The 18,449-nt window shown below is 40.6% G+C and overlaps 2 protein-coding genes across 4 annotated transcripts; one reads left to right on the forward strand and one right to left on the reverse strand.

The window, feature by feature from the left end:
- The first annotated feature begins 5,287 nt into the window (after positions 1-5,287).
- On the forward strand, positions 5,288-13,305 carry LOC115677677 (protein NETWORKED 1A). 3 transcript variants are annotated; one of them, XM_030600862.2, is made up of 4 exons: positions 5,288-5,656; positions 6,453-6,710; positions 7,472-11,730; positions 12,001-13,305. In XM_030600862.2, exons 2-4 carry the CDS (start codon positions 6,605-6,607, stop codon positions 13,039-13,041), a joined length of 5,406 nt encoding a protein of 1,801 aa, XP_030456722.1. In that variant the 5' UTR covers positions 5,288-5,656; positions 6,453-6,604; the 3' UTR covers positions 13,042-13,305. The 3 variants fall into 3 exon arrangements, with proteins under 3 accessions (XP_030456722.1, XP_056172764.1, XP_056172761.1); XM_056316789.1 differs by having other exon boundaries at positions 5,288-5,610; XM_056316786.1 differs by lacking the exon at positions 5,288-5,656 and adding an exon at positions 5,700-5,716.
- A 790-nt stretch (positions 13,306-14,095) lies between these two features.
- LOC115677678 (40S ribosomal protein S3a-like) lies at positions 14,096-17,065 on the reverse strand. The gene is made up of 8 exons (XM_056316792.1): positions 17,051-17,065; positions 16,984-17,000; positions 16,822-16,869; positions 16,618-16,723; positions 15,519-15,656; positions 15,243-15,428; positions 14,726-14,926; positions 14,096-14,410 (listed from the first exon to the last, which is right to left on the reverse strand). Exons 2-8 carry the CDS (start codon positions 16,992-16,994, stop codon positions 14,315-14,317), a joined length of 786 nt encoding a protein of 261 aa, XP_056172767.1. The 5' UTR covers positions 16,995-17,000; positions 17,051-17,065; the 3' UTR covers positions 14,096-14,314.
- Between the last annotated feature and the right edge of the window lie 1,384 nt (positions 17,066-18,449).

Consider the following 18,449-nt stretch of genomic DNA (forward strand, 5'->3'; position numbering starts at 1 on the left):
ACGATTCTGACCGAAACAAATCAGAATTTGAAGTCATATGATTTCAGGGGGTTACCAACATCGATCCCCTTTCCCGAGCTTTTTACTTTATAAAAGAAACAGGGAAGAAAACATAAAGAATTAGGCTAATTGTACTTCACTCTGAACAGGTTATATTCCTGTGGGTGGATCGATGTCCTTATCGTCCAACGTTATCTTGTTCCACCAGACAACCGTTGCCTTGAATTGAGAAAAATCAAGCACCAAAGACCATTGACTCCATCATGTTCTGAGGCTCTCCATGCGTCCTCCAATCAACCCATGTGGTCACAGGACCCACCATGTTTCCCGAACGATGATGGTCTGAATTCCTGCGTTGAGTCATCACGTGCTGATCGTAACTCAAATGGCGCTGTCGTGGTCTGTACTGGCCACCGGCCCTGACCATCGTACGTCGTGTATTGCAGCAATTCATTGCAGCGTTAGGTGGTCAGTAAGGGATGCGAGAGTGTCGGCGAGTTCTGTGTTTTGGTGTTCTTCAATATGGAAGTTCCGGGTGCAGTTCAGTCGGATGAACGGAAAACAACTGGATGAGGATGATTGTCGTATCGATGAGTATCAACATATTCTATGCCGGTGGGTAACGACAGCGATAGTCGAATTGCACACGATAACGTCTTTCGTGAGCGTGAACAAAACATATCGAGATGATTGTCGCTTCATGCACGGAGCATCGTTTTCCTGGTATTGTTCGTCTAAACGTTTCAGCTACATTTCCTGATAAGACAAGTTAGCATTTTCATTGTGACATCCCAACGTCATGTTGTCTTGTAAAAACCTATGCAGGAGGGGAGCCCTCGTTCTCTCTCCTTTGTACACTTCTCACCTGAATAGACCGATGAAACGATCTTTGCCTTCTGCTCCAAGAACATAAGGACTGTGTCTGTTGAAGTGCATTACTTTTAACATGTTGAGAATGTCAATTAGATGATAATGTCGGTAGTGTTCGATCATATGCCTAGTATTCCTATAATTTCACTGGAGTACGTAACGCACGTTCACTTCATCTTGACTTTTGAGGATGACGAATTTGACATTTTTATACAGTTCACGAACTACATTAAATATGTATCAAAAGTTTAGGGATCACATTGAACAAATTAAAAGTTTAGGGACCACGTTGAACGTTGGACCAAAATTTAGGGACTACATTGAACAAATTAAAAATTCAGAGAGCACATTGCATATTAAATTAAAGTTCATAGACTGTTTGTGTAATTATCCATACTGCTAATATAATAAGATCTGACTTTATATTGAAGTAAAGGCAACGTGAGATGTCACTATTTTACTGCTACTCCAAGCAAAAATATCATGCTCAAGGTGGTTAGGCCGTCGCTATTGGATGACTCTCTTCTTTCTTTTGTTTCTTTTTGCCCTCGAGTTTTTCTTTGTTATTCTTCCCTTGAGGACCTGAGGTTGCTGCTCTTTGCGCAAATTTGAGCATCAAAAGGAGCTTCAAACGATAAAACACTTGAATATTGCACCTGAAAACGATATTTGGTTGCTAAAAGGAAGAAAATTACCGAAAAAAGTGCTCACCTATGTGGCACGGTCGGCGCTGATGTGGACAATTTTAACAATAGTTTAATATTTTTCGAGTTATTTTATTAGTTTCTTTTCTTCTTTTTTCTTTTTGTTTTCCTTCTTCATCCGCAATCGCCGACCTCCTTGATGGACTAGCCACTTGCGAGGCTTACTCTTGCCGGATCTGGCGAGGCTAGCCCTCATCGAAATATGGCGAGGGTCGACCTCGCCAGTCGAGCGAGGCTCACCTGGCAGGGGCGAGGTCGCCTAAGGTCACCTTGCCGGCGGCGAGGGTCGGCCTCGCCAACTTCGGGGAGATTGATGTCCTAGTGGGGATTATTGTCCACAATGAAGGTGGGCTCCTGCTCCATCACAAGATTGAAGTCAATGACGACGGTGCTGGACGAGGGCAGCTTCTGTCTAGCCTCGCCTGAAACTGGGGAGCTCGACCCTCGCCAAACACAAATGCAAAATATTTAGAACTCAATTGATCAAAAAAAAAAGAAAGTTCAAAACTGAATTGACACAATTACCAATTCTCCCTGCTGAAAGGTAAATAACTCCACAATGGCCTTCAAAAGGGGAGTCAGAGTTTTCAACTACAATTTGTTTTTAGGTTGCCAACCATACCACCCCCCACCTCCACGAAATGAGAGCCGTCGCCATAAAGGTATGAATCTCCGATTGGAGACTTTTTGGGAGAGAGATGACAAAAAGGGTGTGGAGCCACCGCCGGTCCCTAGAAGTCCCCCCCCACCCCACCTTTGAAAAGGGTGACGCCCCCACCTCAAGAGAAGGCCACGATTATCAGCCAGAATCTAAAATTCTAAATCCTCCGTGCCCATAGGAAACAAGATTGAAATGGCTTTAGAAAGAAGCATCTACCGAACAATCCCGGGAGAATTACCTAAACGGTTATAAGTCTACTATAATTGTGTCAATTCATTCTTAAATCTTTTTTTTTTCAATTTTTTTTGTCTGTTATATTTCTAACTCTCTTCACTCTTTGACCTTTACTCTATCTCTTGCAAAGTGCGGGAGTTGAACCCTGCACCTGTGATACTAACGTCTCCACCCTCTAATCCATTTATCAGTAGAATCGCATGCCAATTGAGTCTTAAACATTTTGCATTTGTGCCAATTCAGTCAATCCGGTCAAGTTTGGCCGGAAATCATTGACATGGACGCCTGGCGTCCTGCGTAGTGTCGCTGGCATTGACGTGGATATTTTTAAATAATTTTTTCGATTTTTTTATTATTTTTCTTTCTCTTTTCTTTTTTTTTTCTTCCCTTCTTCCTCTAGCCGGTCGCTGGCCAGGGTCGGCGAGGTTGACCTTACTGGTCACTAGCGAGCCTAGCTAGTGGCTAGGCGAGGTTGACCTTACCGGCCACTGGCAAGCCTCGCTAGTGGTTAGGCGAGGCTCGACCTCGCCAACACCCGGCGACAGGCTAGAGGAAGAAGGGAAGAAAGAAAAAAGAAAGAGAAAGAAAAGAAAAAATAAAAAAAATCTACGAAATATTAAAATATTATTATAAATTATTCACGTCAACGCCAATCGCGCCATGTCGGCTGTCGGTGTCAGTGTTAGCTATTTCTTGCCAAAATAGACCGGATGGACTGAATTGGCACAAATACAAAATGTTTAAGACTCAAAAAGCAAAAAAAAAAATTATAATTGATTGACTCAATTAAAATAGGTTTATGATTTTTTTAGTAATTTTCCCGATCAATCTCTCGAGAGAGTCAATGACAAGCAATTCATCATCTACTCGAGATATCTCAAATAGATGAAAAACCTAATGTGTGCACCCCTCGGGTTTTGATTGTTATATTTATGGCAGTTTCATATTTTATGCAACGTGGCTAAAGTTGCATGTGCATCTCTCGCTTAATATGAATTACTTATATGTGATTATATACATCTATGGTATAGAATGACTTGTATGATAAAACATTTTGGGGAAGGGAATCCATGTTTAATTGCCTTGATGGACCTACCGTTTATGCTTCTAATTACATAGATCCTTTATCTATACCATTAATTATGTTGAATTATGTGACATTTAAGTGATTTGGCTACTCTCTAGTGGGGGAGGAAGTCAAAATGTCAACCGCAACTTGCTTCATTTGAATTATGGTGAATAAGTGCACCCATTGACACTTAGGAGTCACCAACTGACTATAAAAACTAATTTTTTTTTGGTGGAATACTATAAAAACTAATTAGAGAGCTGTATTTTGTTTGTTTTTTCCTTAAATTGAAATATAGTTTTTGGCTGGAGGAACTTTGGAATTTGGATGTCAATCAATCGATCCATTGAAGTACATTACTTTGCTGAAATCTATACAGCATGACCATTGCTGAGAAAATATATTATTAAGTTCATAAGGCCCTTAAAAACAGTAGGAAAGCTTTTCTATGCACAGTGAAAACAATGAATATTGACAACATATATTTCATAGCATTTTAAGAATTTCTAAAGTATAACCAACACCCATTATCGAGTATCACAGGACTACTAATTAGTGCTAAAAAGCCATCATAGTCTTACACATATGAACCCTAAGTGCCATATGTGTAGGTTTCTAAAGATCCGTAAGATTTCGTATCACGCAAAAGTCAACATCTCAAATATGAAAAACAGAAAACTTTCTATCTATAAGAATAAATTGAAAGGGTAATCAAAAGTTACTCTAAACGGACAAAACCCTTTTTTCTTAAAGATGGTATCCAAATTTTTCCTTTTCCTTTTTTTTGTGCACATATAGGAGTGTCTAGCCAGTTTAGATGCACCTCAGAAAGGTCCACATTGTTGAAAAAATCCCATCCTCAACCTCTCAAGTGGTAGCTCCTCTAGAACAAGTTGTGGTTAGCCTATGCAAATCAGTAATTAGTCACTAATCCCATCCCTTAGTAGCTCATAGCCTTATAGGTGAAGTGATCCTTTGTATCTTCACTGCCCAAGAAAAAGGAGGGAAAAAGAAAAGCAAAGCGGGAAAGGTAAGCTGTTGCATATGTGCAATGTGAACCATCCTCAGCACAAGGAAAAGCACGTTGTCGAGATCTGAAGCAAGGGCAGATTAGTCACTAATTCTGTCACGACAAGAGAGGCGACAAAGGACAGCAAAGTCTGGAGATCTATGGTTCTTTTTTCGAAACACAATGAAAAGCTGAATCATTACCACATTTTCACAGAGCAAAATCATTTGGGTCTTAATGCGAAAGTGCAAAAACCTCAGGCTTCACCCCCATTGATCACTCCCCACCCAAGAAAGTCCAATTCCCACCTTTAAAAATCGAGAGAAAACGCAGTGAAAAAAATATGTAAGCGAGTAAATTTTGGGTTTTTGAATTACTTAGTAGTCTCCGACCAAAAAATAAAATAAAATTACTTAGTAGTCAGACCACTCGACCATAAAATTATTTTTATGAGTAGTCATGTGTACACTGTGTCAAAAAATATACTTCATATGTATTCTATAGCTAGCTGTAAAGAAACTCGTGTTTTTAAAAAAAAAATCAGCATGAGTTTTATAAATTTTTGAAATGTGATTGAGTTAGATTTAATAGATTTATTATATACAATGTTAGCCTGTCAAATCCTCTTGCGTCAGATTCTACAATTCACCCTCATTAATTTCTTACCAAAAAGTCAAACTGCCAAGAGAAAAAAAGAGAAAGAAATATCTGAACATTTTCATAGTGTTTCTTCATGCTCACACTGGACTGTTGTTACCCCTGGCCATTCTTTGCCTGTTTCAGTTTCTCTCTCTCCCCTTCACAACGGACAGTACCCACTACCCAATCCTGAATCTTGAAATGCAATGCCAAAGTGACCCATCAATGAGAGAAACAGAGAAATTATTCCAGTGAGAGAAAGAAGAGAGAGAAAATGGGGTAAGATAGAGCTGTAGCAGCTGGAAGTCTACCATCACAGCTGCTGAGTCCAGTGACTAGCGCATCTCCTGATCATACATTTTCACTCTTTCGGTTTGTGCTTGATCTCGGAGCTTCAGGGTCGTCAGAAAAATCTCTTTCCACGGTGATTGCAATGCTTCCTGATCTGCAAGTTAAAGCCGGTTCATTTGGTGAGTTCTTGATCTCATCTGGACGAAGCCAAAAGAACAAGAAAGATATAGTGGGTTTAGGTGAAAAGTTTGCTTTTGGGCTCAATCTTCTCTTCCTTGACTTGGGTTTGGCTTGCTGATCCTAAAAGAAATGAGCTGATCTGGACTTGGTAGCTTTTGATCTTCTGAATTGGGAAAACTGACTGTAATAGAGTTCTTGTTTGTGCTCTGGCTCTCTTGCAGGAAAATTCAAAGCTTTTTGTTTCTTTTACTTTACTTGGTAAATTTTTATTGCTTGATGTTTGGAGTAAACTCCTCCTGCTACATCATGGAGCATCCTGGAGTTATTTTCTCATTGTGGATTTCTTTTGCTATGTGTTTACTGATTGATCTATGTGCATAAAGTTTAGAACTATTTTAGACTAGTAAAAAATGTTTTGTTTTGAACAAATCAATCCATTCACTAATTTTTTCACCTACCGGGTTATTTACTTTTTATTTTCTGGATTTGTGTTGGCTGCTTTAGGAACATTTCTTTTGTAGGAATTTGAGCATATCCTTGGTACTGACAATTTATGGCCCTTCACTCTTAGTCCCAGATTAAGCAACCCGCAGTTTTGGATTAGGCATTACCATTTCTCTTTCCTCTTCTTTGCATATTTGCTTTGATGGTAGGAAGGAGTCTGGAGTGACAAACGCAAATTAATTTGAAAATCTCCAGTTTATCAGAGATCCTCAGTGTTTCCTTTTGGTTGACAGTCAAAATTCCATACATTATCTTTGCTACGCTCACATTTGCTTACCTTTTATGTTTCAGTTCACAGAGAAAGACTATCTGAAAAAAGCTGCTAAGTTGGAGACTCGGGTATTATTACTCTGGCCTGGATCTACAACCTTGGCCTTTGTCACTGGTCCAAGGACGAGGCTTTTGCTAAGTCGAAACCAATTGCAGCACTGTTTTTTGCTGTGATGATGGCGACTCTGTTACATTGCGAATCAAGACGCTTGTATTCTTGGTGGTGGAGTAGCCACATTAGTCCAAAGAATTCAAAATGGCTTCAGGAAAATCTCACCGGTAATGTTCTGCTTTCATGAAAAGTCTTCCCAACTGCACATAGATACAAGCGTCTTGATTCAAAATGGTTTGGACTTTTGCTTTCATGAAGAGGATCCTCTTCAAATGGCTTTTCAATCTACAAGATGCTAGCTTGTTCTTGGGTCAATAATAATTGAGTCATGGAATTACCTTTGCTGCTATTGCACTCTCATTGACCGAATGTCCGGAAGAACTATTCTCGAAGGAAGAACAGTTTTTTTTGAAAGCATCCCGACTTGAAGAGCAAAAAAATGGGCTATGTCTAATAACTTCTCAATCATGTGCCCCTATACAGATCTGTAGATTTTGTATTCACTAGAGTCTTGCTTGCTAGCTGAGTTACTATGTCTACTACTTAAGTTGTGCATTGATTTTTTGCCGGCAAAAAAGGTTGTGAAATGACTTTGCTGAGCTTATCACCATAGATTGTTCATTATTTTCTGATCCTAGAGTATATGTATTGGTTATTGGACATTGGATTGGAGGTCTTCTTCATGCTTCATCTGCAAGTATTGGAAATTCAATTGTTTTTTCTCAACTGTCGTCGCGTCCAAGTATTACTGTTTTGAGTATCAGTTCCAGCATACCCAACATAAAATTCAGACCTTGCTATTACTATACCCTCAATGCCAGAGCAGCTTAAAAATGCATTTTCTTGCATACATGTGCGATATGCACATTTCACTACATTCACAACCGCACTACTTTAACTTAGCTTTTCTTTTTTTTTCTGCAACCAGATATGGATGCCAAAGTCAAAGCAATGATCAAACTCATCGAAGAAGATGCGGACTCTTTTGCAAGGAGGGCTGAAATGTACTACAAGAGACGCCCGGAGCTGATGAAATTGGTTGAGGAGTTCTACCGCGCTTATCGTGCGCTAGCAGAGAGGTACAACCATGCCACAGTGGAGCTTCGCCAAGCCCATCGAACTATGGCAGAAGCATTTCCCGATCAAGTACCTGACGTACTAGCCGAAGATTCAGCCTCCTCTTCCTCAGGAGGTGAGGTTGATCCTCATGCACCAGAAATTTCTCAGCCTCGCCGTGCATCATTTGATATGAATGATTCAAATAGAGATGCTTCATCTCTCTCTTCAAACAATGCATCTGGTGTAAAAAGACATGGAGGATATTCGGAAATCTCAGGTTCCACCTCTTGTATAAGTAAGAAAGGTCTGAAACAGGTGCATGAGATATTTGAGTCAGACGAAGTGACTTCTCAATATAGGGCTGCTGATGGAAAAACTAGCAAAGGCTCGAACCTACCTGAAATTTTGCAAAATGGTTTGTCGCAGTTATCTAGTGAGAATCAAAATCTCAAAAACCAAGTCGCTTCAGAGTCCAAACGTGCAAGCAGGGCAGAAATCGAGGTTCAAACCTTGAAGAAGATCTTGGCTGAGATCCAAGCTGAAAAGGATTCTATGCTCTCACAATACCAGCAAATTCTGGAACAGATATCTAACCTGAAGAGTGATCTAGACCATGCTCAGGAGAATGCGAGAGGTCTCGACGATCGAGCGAGCAAAGCAGACATTGAGATAAAAATATTGAAGGAAGCGCTAGAGAAACTTGAGGCTGAAAGGGATGCTAGCCTTGCTCAGTACAATCAGAGTCTAAGAAAGATATCCAGCCTCGAGATGCAGCTCTCTCAAGTTGAGGAGGATGCGAAAGGTCTTAGTGAGCAGGCTATTGCTGCAGAAACTGAAATGCAGAATCTCAAGCATGAACTTTCCAGACTAGAGGCTGAAAGAGAAGCTGGTCTACTTCAGTATCGACAATGCCTGGAGACAATATCTGTTCTAGAAAGTAAAATTTCACTCGCAGAGATGGATGCTGATAAGCTATCTGAGCAAGCTGTGAAGGCAGATGCAGAAATTCAAAAGCTGGAGCAGGCTGTTGTTAAATCAAATGAAGAGAAAGAAGCAATCGCATTCCTGTACAAGCAGTGTCTCGAGACTTTGGCTAGGATGGAAAGTGAGCTTTCTCGCGCTCAAGATGATGCCACAAGGCTAAATAATGAAGTTGCAATAGGTGCCGAGAAGTTGAAGAATGCTGAAGAGCGGCGTCTTTTATTGGAGAAGTCAAACCAGTCTCTGCAGTCCGATGCAGAGAACCTATCACAGAAGATTGCAATGAAGGACCAAGAACTGTCTAGGAAGCATGAAGAGTTGCGGAAGCTTCAAGAACAAATGCAAGGTGATCGCCTTCAATTTGTCCACGTTCAAGCGAGTCTGGAGACTTTACAGAAGATGCACTATGAGTCTCAGAAAGAGCAGAGAGATCTGGCTTTGGAAATTAAAAGTGGGCTTCAAATGTTGAAGGATTTGGAGACGTGCAAACATGGTTTGGAGGAAGAGATCACAAAGGTCAAGGAAGAAAACCGAAGCCTTACTGAACTCAACACATCCTGCGCCATCTCGGAGAAGAATTTGAAGAATGATCTATATAGCTTGAGGGAGATGAAAGAGAAGCTTGGGCAGGATTTTGCAACACAATTAGCACACAGTACTGCTCTCCAGCAAGAGATTACTCAATTGCGAGAAGAAATTGAGGCCTTAAATGGGTGCTATAAAGCGCTTCTCTCGCAAGTTGAGTTGGCAGGTCTCGATCCTCTATGTTTCGGACAAACAGTGAAGGAGTTGCAAAGCAAGAACTCTGAGTTGAAAGAGATCCAGAAAAGGGATAGAGATGAGAGAGAAGTTCTTTATGAAAAGTTAAAGAACATGGACACAATTTCAGAGAAGAATGAGATGCTTGAAAGATCCTTGTCCCAGTTAAGCAGTGCATTAGAAGAATCCAAAGAGAAGATCAAGCTATTGCAGGAAAATTGCCAATCATTGCAGGGAGAAAAATGCAGTCTTGTGGCTGATAAAGCTGCTTTGCTTTCTCAGCTACAGATTATCACTGAGAACATGCAGAAGCTTTTGGAGAAAAACTCATCCTTGGAGAGTTCGATGTCCGCTGCAAGATCTGAGGCTGAGAGCTTGAGAGAAAAATCAAAGAGGTTAGACGAATTCTGCCAGTTGCTCATTAATGAGAAATCCAGCCTCATAAGTGAAAGAGGCAACCTTGCCTTGCACTTGGATAATGTGGAGCAGAGGCTTGGAAGTCTTGAAAGGAGGTTTGCCAACTTGGAAGAAAAATGTGATAGACTGGAGAAGGAGAAAGAGACCACTCTTTGTCAAGTTGAAGACTTAAAGGGCTACCTTGGTGTAGAGAAACAAGAACGTGCAACTTACGTACAATCAAGCGAGGCACGTTTGGCAGGTTTGGAAAACCATGTAAGCTTTTTGCAAGAAGAAATTCGACTGAGGAAGAAGGAATTTGAGGAAGAAGTGGAGAAAGCCGTAAATTCACAAGTTGAGATATTCATCTTGCAGAAGTTTGTAGAAGATCTAGAAGCAAAGAATTTGTCCCTCTTGTTAGAATGTCAGAAACACGTTGAAGCCTCAAAATTATCCAATAAGTTGATTGATGAACTGGAGAGCGAAAACCTCGAGCAGCAGGTAGAAGGGGAAATGCTGGCCGATGAAATTGGAAGGCTGAAAACAGAAATTTATCAGGTGTTCAGGGCTCTCCAAATTGATGCAGAAGTAGGGCGTGTAGGTGAGATCACGAAACAGCAAATAGCTTCCCAACTTGACCGACCGCCTTTTGTGCATATCTTGGACAGAATAGGGCAATTAAAGAAATCACTGACAAGGAGCAGGGATGAAGAGCAAAAGTTGCTGTTTGAGAACACCGTGCTGATTGCTTTTCTCAGAGGACTCGGATTAGAGTGTAACGAGCTTGAGTCAAGTAAAGACTTCCTCCAGCAGGAGCTCAGAATCTTGACCGAGCAATGTATGATGCTGGAAAAAGATAAGCATGAGCTTCTAGAGATAAAAAACCTCTTAAAATCGGATCTAGGCAAGGCAGAGCAACAGCAGGAGGCGCTAGAGACTGATATGAAAGTGATGCGTGAGAAATTGGTTGATGTGCAGATGGCTTACCAGCTTTTGCAGGAAGATAACTCCAACAGACTAGTTGAAAACCAAGCTTTGTTGGAGAACATTACAGATTCGGAAGAACAAAAGCGTGTCCTTGAAGAGGAAAACTCTGCGATAATCCAAGAACTGAATTCTCTTGGTAACCAATCTCTAGTTTTCCAGAGCTTTGGAATGGAGAAAGCTGAAGAACTAAAAGCTCTTGCTGCTGATCTTTGTGGCCTCCAAGTGATTAACAATGATCTAAGGGAGGAGATTCAAATGCTGAGGAGGAAACTAGGGACAGAAAGGGCAGAAAAGTCACTCCTGGTTGACTCGATCGAGAAGTTGGCCAGAGAGTTCAATGAAGTGAGAGACTTCAACGATCAACTAAACCACCAAATTTTGATTGGCAACGATTTTCTGAGAGAGAAGGCAAAGGAACTTTCAGAAGTAGACCAAAAACTGGAGCTTTCACGGTTCTCGGCCATTGAATTGTCGAGAACTGTTGAGGAACTAAAAAGGGAGCACAAAGAGTCGAGACTGGGTAGAGAAATTGTAGAAAAGCAGATTCATGAGTTATCTGAAATAAGGAAAAGACAGGAGGAGCAAATTGAAAGTCTTCTGGAAATAAAACAGAATTTGGAGCTCAAAGTGAACACATTGCAGAATGAAATCGAGGAACACAGGATTCGAGAAGAGAATTTGAGTTCAGAGCTGCTAGAGAGGAGCAATGAGTTTGAACTTTGGGAGGCTGAGGCTGCAACTTTTTACTTCGATCTCCAAATTTCTTCCGTTCGAGAAGTTCTTCTTGAAAATAAGGTTCAGGAGCTAAGTGAAGTCTGTCAAAGCTTGAGGGGTGAAAGTGCCATGAAGAATGGGGATATTGAACAGATGAAAGAAAAACTTGGGTTCTTAGAGAGTGAAATTGGTGGACTAAAGAGTGAGCTATCTGCATATGTTCCCATCCTATCATCTCTTAGAGATGGGATGACATCTCTCAAGCCACAATCCAATGACTGGAAGCACAAGGTATTGTTCATCATCGAGAATAAGTTTGCATTTCAAAACAACTGAGTAGATAAACCGAAAAGTAATAACTAAATGAGAAAGTCTCTTCTTTTTCTGCTACAATCAAATATTGAATTATATGAAAAATCAGAGAGTAAAGGTAAAGAGTAAAGGCATGCAAATCATTGACTTTTCCATTCCCTATAGCTGCATCATATAGTATAGTGCCATTTGAGCAATGAGCTTAGTTCAGCTGAAGATGATAACTTGTTCTGTTATAATTCTCTCCAGGATGCGAAAGAGCCATATCAATTTCATGAAAACGGACATGCCAAGTTCCAAGATGAACAAAGCTTTACAGTACCAGCAGTCTCAGATTTGCAGAAGATGCAAGATAGGATTGAAGCTGTTGAAAAGGCTGTCAGGGAAGAAATGGGAAGGATCGGGATGGAGAAAAGAGAAAACGCGCTTATGAATCTCGAAAGTGACTCGCTAGAGAGAAAGGATTTCCACGAAGAGGGAATAGGACTTGGAAATGACCTCAGTAATGATCAGAAGCCAACCAAGTCCAAATACGAAACTCCTTCTCAGACAGGGCAATTGATGAAGGATATTCCACTTGATCAAGCTTCAGATTCTGTGTGTAATGAAATAAGCAGTAGAGATGAAGAAAGGACAAACAATCAGATGCTTGAAGATGCATGGAAGAAGAGTCTAAACCCTTCGTCAGAACTAGAGATTGAGAAAGAACTGGGCATTGACAAGGTCTCGACCAGTAGAGAACTTGGTAAAGAGAGGAGCAAGAAAAAGATCTTGGACAGACTCGCTTCTGACGCTCAGAAGTTGACTGGTCTCCAGGCGAGCATGCAAGACATGAGAAGGAAAGCGGAACTGAAGAAGAGGAGCAAGAGGTCACACAAGGTCAAGTATGAGACAGTGAAGAGGGAGCTAGAAGAAGCGGAGGAGGCAGTCATGCATCTAATGGTTATGAACGATCATCTGGTGAAAGATATCAACGTGAACTTATCCTCATTGGATCAGAAGGATGAAGTCGAGATGGAGGACATTGAAAGTGTCCGGGAGCAGAAAGTGAAGGAACAGGCAAGGAAAGAGAGCGAGAAGATTGGGCGCTTGCAGTTCGAGGTGCAGAATATCAACTACGCCTTGCTGAAGATGGAGGAGGAGAAAAAAGGCAAAGGGAAGAGCAGGTTCTCAAGGAGCAGGACGGGCATCGTTCTGAGGGATTTCATTTACAGCGGATCGAGGAATGGGGAAAGGCAAAAGAAGAAGGCCTGCTTTTGCGGCTGTGGGAGGCTTAATGCTGATGAGTGACTGAAGCAAGCAGAGTTGCTGATGCAAGAGTCGCAAAAGTGCCCGTTTTTATGGCTGCATTTTGCCTTCCCTTCTCATGCACTAATAATATGTTCTTGTTAGGTATGAAACAGTTGGTCCTTTGTGTTCACTGGGACCAGAATAATTAGGAGCGATGGGCGCTATCATGAGAAAGTTTATGTTTGCGATTCTGTTTAGTCGTGTAATGTACATCCTTGCAGTAGACCATTTGCTAGTAGATGGTGATCAGCAGATTCGAACGGCGTCACCCAGGAAGACTCTCAGCTCAGGCTACTCGATTAACGGTGTCCTTTTCGTTTTTCCCTTTTTAGTTGCGATGAAGAATTTATGATATCTGGAATCCATGTACGCTACTTAAGCTCGTAACTAAGGCCAGAAGATGGTCATTGTGCAGCTTGTGTGATGTGATTTCCTGTTCTTGATGTCTTTATGTTTTTGACTCCTTGATATCAAGTAGCTACTTGGATTCCAACTATGGCAGCGTCATCCCACCACAGAAGCGGCAGAACAAAATCCATCTATAACGTTACAAGGTAACCGAACCGAGTTTTATTCATATGGGAATGTTTCCATGGACATGTACCTTCCTGTAGTAAAAAATTTCAAGATGCTCAATGGCATTTCTCCCTATTAATGTAATAATAGTTTTGTAGTTTTTCTCGGTACAAAAGAATTGCCGTGAACTGGACAGAAATTCACCTAAATATAAAACAGATGACAATGAGGGACATTTGATCGTCCGACCAAGAATGCTTAACATCCTCGATCAAATGCCTAAAGCACCGAAAGCACCAATACAAGGAGCTTATCCGTCAACATATTCAGATGGCTGTAGGACAGGACCATTATACTCTTAGTTCTTGGAGAAAACAAAGGGAACAAGGGACTTGTTAAGGGATCACAAATTGGTCGATATATGGATGCAGGGTTGCATACAATTTAAACCAAATGTCTGACAGAGGACCTGTTGAAGTGTCCCATGAAAAAGGTTGCACAAAATTTGGCACATCTTAGACTCGTAGAAAAACGGCTTGATAAACAGCCATAATTTAGATGGCTGAGAACAAAAATCTAAGGGTGTCTACAAAATTAAAGAACAAAATTGTCTTCTCTTCCTTGATGAAACAACAGTCATAAGGTGCTTAAAAGAAAATTTTCGGCAGGTTCACAAATAAAACCTCCCTTCAAATGGAAATGATCAAGGTAACTCTCACAAATAAGACACATTCTCAGCATCTCATTAACTCTACATTCAAGCTCCAACAACCTCGGTAGTCACCTCTGCCACTGTTTCATCAGCTGGCCTGTCCAGCTTCACACCAACATCTTCCGAATAATCTCCATGGACCTATAGAAAGACCAACAGAATGATCATTAGCATGGCTCCGACATTGTGGAAGATGTTAGGGCCAAGCAAAGATCCTTTAAGCAAACTAGGCTACAAAATCATCTCTGTTCTAATTGGCAGGGGCAAATTATCAACGATTTTCCTCTTATTTTAGAGAAAGATTTAGATTCCCAAATGCTGAAAATGGAACATCACAAACTTTTTCATGCTGCACATATCGAAGATGGCAAAAGTAAAAAGATTTGTCTGTCAATCCAGATTCAGGCATACTTCAACATTTAACAATTTTTATAGGTGCTCCAACAAGGAATATACCTCCATCAACTTCCCAAGGTCAAACTTAGGAGCCTTCAAGATCTTCACTTTCCGGATGAACACGTTCTGTAGGGGATAGATGCTTGATGTTGCCTTCTCAATCTCCTTTCCAATTGATTCTGGAATGAACTTGCGGACCAACTCTTTCAAATCACAAGATGTTGCCTGGTTTACCATGATTTCCCTCATCTTTCTACGTATCTGAAAAGGAGAAACAAAGTAATACTGTTTAGTTAATCACCTGTGAATGTATGCATTCTGATGCAGGAACTTTGCAAATAAAAAATTTACACAACAGGACTAAAATAACTGTTGCCAAGTTGAAGATATACTATCTATGGGACGTCACATATAGATCACCCACGTTGTAATTCTTCAAAATTTTAACAAGAACATTATATGATCCCAAGATAGAAGATCATGTCAAAGAAGTCATGAAAAATCCCAAAGCTGCATGAATTACTACTTTAGCTATGCAATTAAACTAGTCAATTATGGCTCAACATTAGAAAATAACCTGTCTAATCTGGCTAGACTGAGCATAGCAGGTCCTCTTGACTTGGTTAGGCCGTCTCTTAGTGAAGCCAATACAGAACATCCTCAATGTGTAATTATCTGTCGTCTTGACATCAACATGGGCTTCGATCAAAGTTTGCCATTTCCTCACCAGGGACCTCAGCTTGTCAGTTGTAAAGTCCATGCCCTAATTTACCACAGGAGAACAGTGAGTCAAGAGGGAGTCAACATGCAAATAAACAAGGACAGAATTGAGCAATCGTAAACGTAAAATTACCCAGAAATTAGTCAGGACATTTCTACCCTGGACATCTTCAGATCTCAAACGGATTTTCCTGTACGCATGGTCCTCATCACCTTGAAGGTCAGCAAGCGATATCTCAAACACTCTATGCTTGAGACCTTCTGAAGCAATCTGCGGAATAGGCCCCATAAGTCTTGCATGTAGATACCATTTTTTAACTCAATATGGACATACATGGGTTTGCAAATTTATAAAAAGGCATTTACAAGGAGCCAGAGTGAATGGGGCAATCATAAGAAAACAATGCCACTTAACCTACGCCTATGTGCACATCCTGATTAACAAGTAATTTTTACTCCAAGAGCCATGTCATCTTGCCACAGCTTATATAAGTGTTGACCGCAAATCCACATCTATAAGGCTCATTGGTTTGACAGGATATCATATGTTCTCATGCAAATACCATTTGACATCAATTTGTCAATCATGGAAGCTCCACAGACATCAATTTTGGGATAGGTTATGCCAGGGACGGACGATGGATATCGAAACAAAGAACTCTTCCATTTTGGTAAGGATAGAATATCACTTGATCAAGCCCTTGACAAGTCCTGAACTAAACAGCAAGAAAAAACTTTGATGCTTCGTGGGAAAGTTGTCAGGGGAATACAACCTAAACCCAAGTTCCCAGTTCAAGGAGAAAAAACTTCACAGGAACAAACTTCAAATGAGAATACAACGATCTAATGTATAAGTTCACAGAACCAACAAATTCCCAGTCCGTATCCAGAGCAGAATTTTTCCAAAAAAAAGTTCGCTCCATTAACAACTTGTCCCTTCCACCAATTTTTGTGTTATATCAAGAGAATGTAATCAGTCCATCGCCTACTTATCAAAAGGCACCAAATGAAAACAAACAAAAGAACATAACTCATCAACTTTTAATACGTTATTTTCACAATGTCTCGTGGCGTTGAGCCCAGACTTAGCTGAACTCCACACAGTACCACTTGCAATTATCTTCAAACGATTTTCTGACGCAAACACGAGAACTCATCCAAGCATTCCAGAACACCGAGACGGGTCCAACACCAGCCGTCAGATTTACGCCAAGACACAATAAAAACGGTACCTTTGTACCCTGCGTACGAGAAACAAGCGTTTTGCCCACGTTCTTGACGGTGAACACAGAGGGCGCCTTGATATCGTACCAGTCCTTCTTCGCGAACGGATCAACCCTACAACCGCCAGACCAGAACGAGAGAAAAGATCAAAACAACAGCAGAATCGGCAGCTCAAAACAGGGCAAAAAGCACCGAAGAATCGAGCAACTCACGCCTTCTTCTTCCCACCCTTCTTGCCCTTCGAGATCCGCTTGTTCTTCCTGCATGGAACAGAGAGAGAAAGGGGACAAAGACATCAGCCCATCTTCACCCAGAAAACGAACAGGGCAATGGCTACGAAGCGAGCTAGGGAAGATGGAGGAGGAGGGAGGTACCCGACGGCCATGGCTGGAGGAGACGAGGGGCTCCCTGGTGGCGCAGAGAGACGGCTCCGGCGGCTGAAAGTTTGCAAACCCTCTCTTTGGACGCTCAAAAACCCTAACTTTGCCAAACTTACAAGTAGCTATATATACTCCATGTGTCATGGACCATAAAAATTGTAAAGCCCAATAAACCAAAGAAGATGGCCCAACAAGCCCAAACTCAATCCTTGAAACTTCTAGAGGCCCATAACCTTAGTATTTCCAAGGGCAATATAGAAAATGTACAAAATTTTGTTTTGACAAGATTGTCGTGACAAAGAATAATGTCTTTGTGGGAAAGGATTATCGTAATCGTGGACTTTGTTGTTCTTAACGTTTCTGATGTTTCGATGGAGATGTTACTTCCTCTGCCTACCCGATTGAATCTATTGACATATGACGTGTTAGATTATGACATGTTAGCTTTTCTTATATTAAGAAAATGCGACAATAAGGTTGATTTCTGAGATTAAAAACACATATTTCAATAAATTTGTAATGTGTGCCGAAACAAAATGTTTTATGACTTCGAAATTTGATATGTAAGACTTGGGAGACACTTATGTTATTTTGAGTGTTGAAATCATAAGGAGTAATAGTGGCATAATGCTTACTCAAGAGCATTATGTAGAGATGCTACTTTAAAAATATGGACACTTTGATGTCACACTTAAGAGTTAAGCTAATACCTAACTAATAAAAATAGAGGGGATAGCGTGGCTCAGTCTGAGTATGCTTAGATTATGAAGAGTTTGATGCATTAATGAACTATACTCGACCTGATATAGTTTATGTTATTTGTAGACTAAGCAAATAGATATATACAAAATCCCAATGGTGATCATTGGACTACCTTGGGCAGAGTAATGAAATATATGAGAAGAACCATAAACTATGACAATTTACATAGTAGATTTCCCGTTGTATTAAAAGTATATAGTGATGTTAATAGAATCTCGGATTTTGATGAGACAAAATCCAATAGTGGATGTGTCCATCCTTAGTGGAGGTGCTGTAGCTTGTAAATTAGCCAAACAAACAATAATCCTTAAGTCCACCATGGAGTCAGAGTTTGTAGCTCTAGATTGACTGGCAATGAGGTTGAGTGGTTTAGAAACTTCTAAGTAAATATTTTTTTGGGAATGAAACTGACACCTTATGTATCTATGCATTATAATTGTCAAGCAGCAATAGCCATTGCAAAGAATTAAACTTTTGATGGTAAAAATAGACACATCCGATTGAGACATGATGTGGTAAAGAAGTTGCTTAGAGATGGATATGCCCATTGATTATGTGAAGTTATAAATGATTTTGGTCGATCCTCTAACTAAGCCTTTGGGAAGAAAATTGATTAATGATACATCAAAGGGAATGGGACTTAAGCCAGTTGAGAAAAGTCAATAACGACAATAACCCAACCCATGTGATTGGCGATC

Source organism: Syzygium oleosum, unplaced genomic scaffold, assembly GCF_021117445.2.
Source record: "Syzygium oleosum isolate NSW1041296 unplaced genomic scaffold, Sole_v2.1 Sole_v2.01, whole genome shotgun sequence".
Taxonomy (NCBI): Eukaryota; Viridiplantae; Streptophyta; class Magnoliopsida; order Myrtales; family Myrtaceae; genus Syzygium; species Syzygium oleosum.

What these genes read in the sequence shown, in the direction of transcription:
- LOC115677677 (XM_030600862.2), top strand. Translation starts at nt 6,605, where the DNA reads ATGATGGCGACTCTGTTACATTGCGAATCAAGACGCTTGTATTCTTGG. An exon ending in GCTTCAGGAAAATCTCACCG is followed by an intron (nt 6,711 to 7,471) that starts GTAATGTTCTGC and finishes TTCTGCAACCAG; the next exon opens with ATATGGATGCCAAAGTCAAA. An exon ending in CCAATGACTGGAAGCACAAG is followed by an intron (nt 11,731 to 12,000) that starts GTATTGTTCATC and finishes AATTCTCTCCAG; the next exon opens with GATGCGAAAGAGCCATATCA.
- LOC115677678 (XM_056316792.1), bottom strand. An exon ending in AAGGGTGGGAAGAAGAAGGC is followed by an intron (nt 16,724 to 16,821) that starts GTGAGTTGCTCG and finishes TGGCGGTTGTAG; the next exon opens with GGTTGATCCGTTCGCGAAGA. An exon ending in ATGTCCTGACTAATTTCTGG is followed by an intron (nt 15,429 to 15,518) that starts GTAATTTTACGT and finishes GTGGTAAATTAG; the next exon opens with GGCATGGACTTTACAACTGA.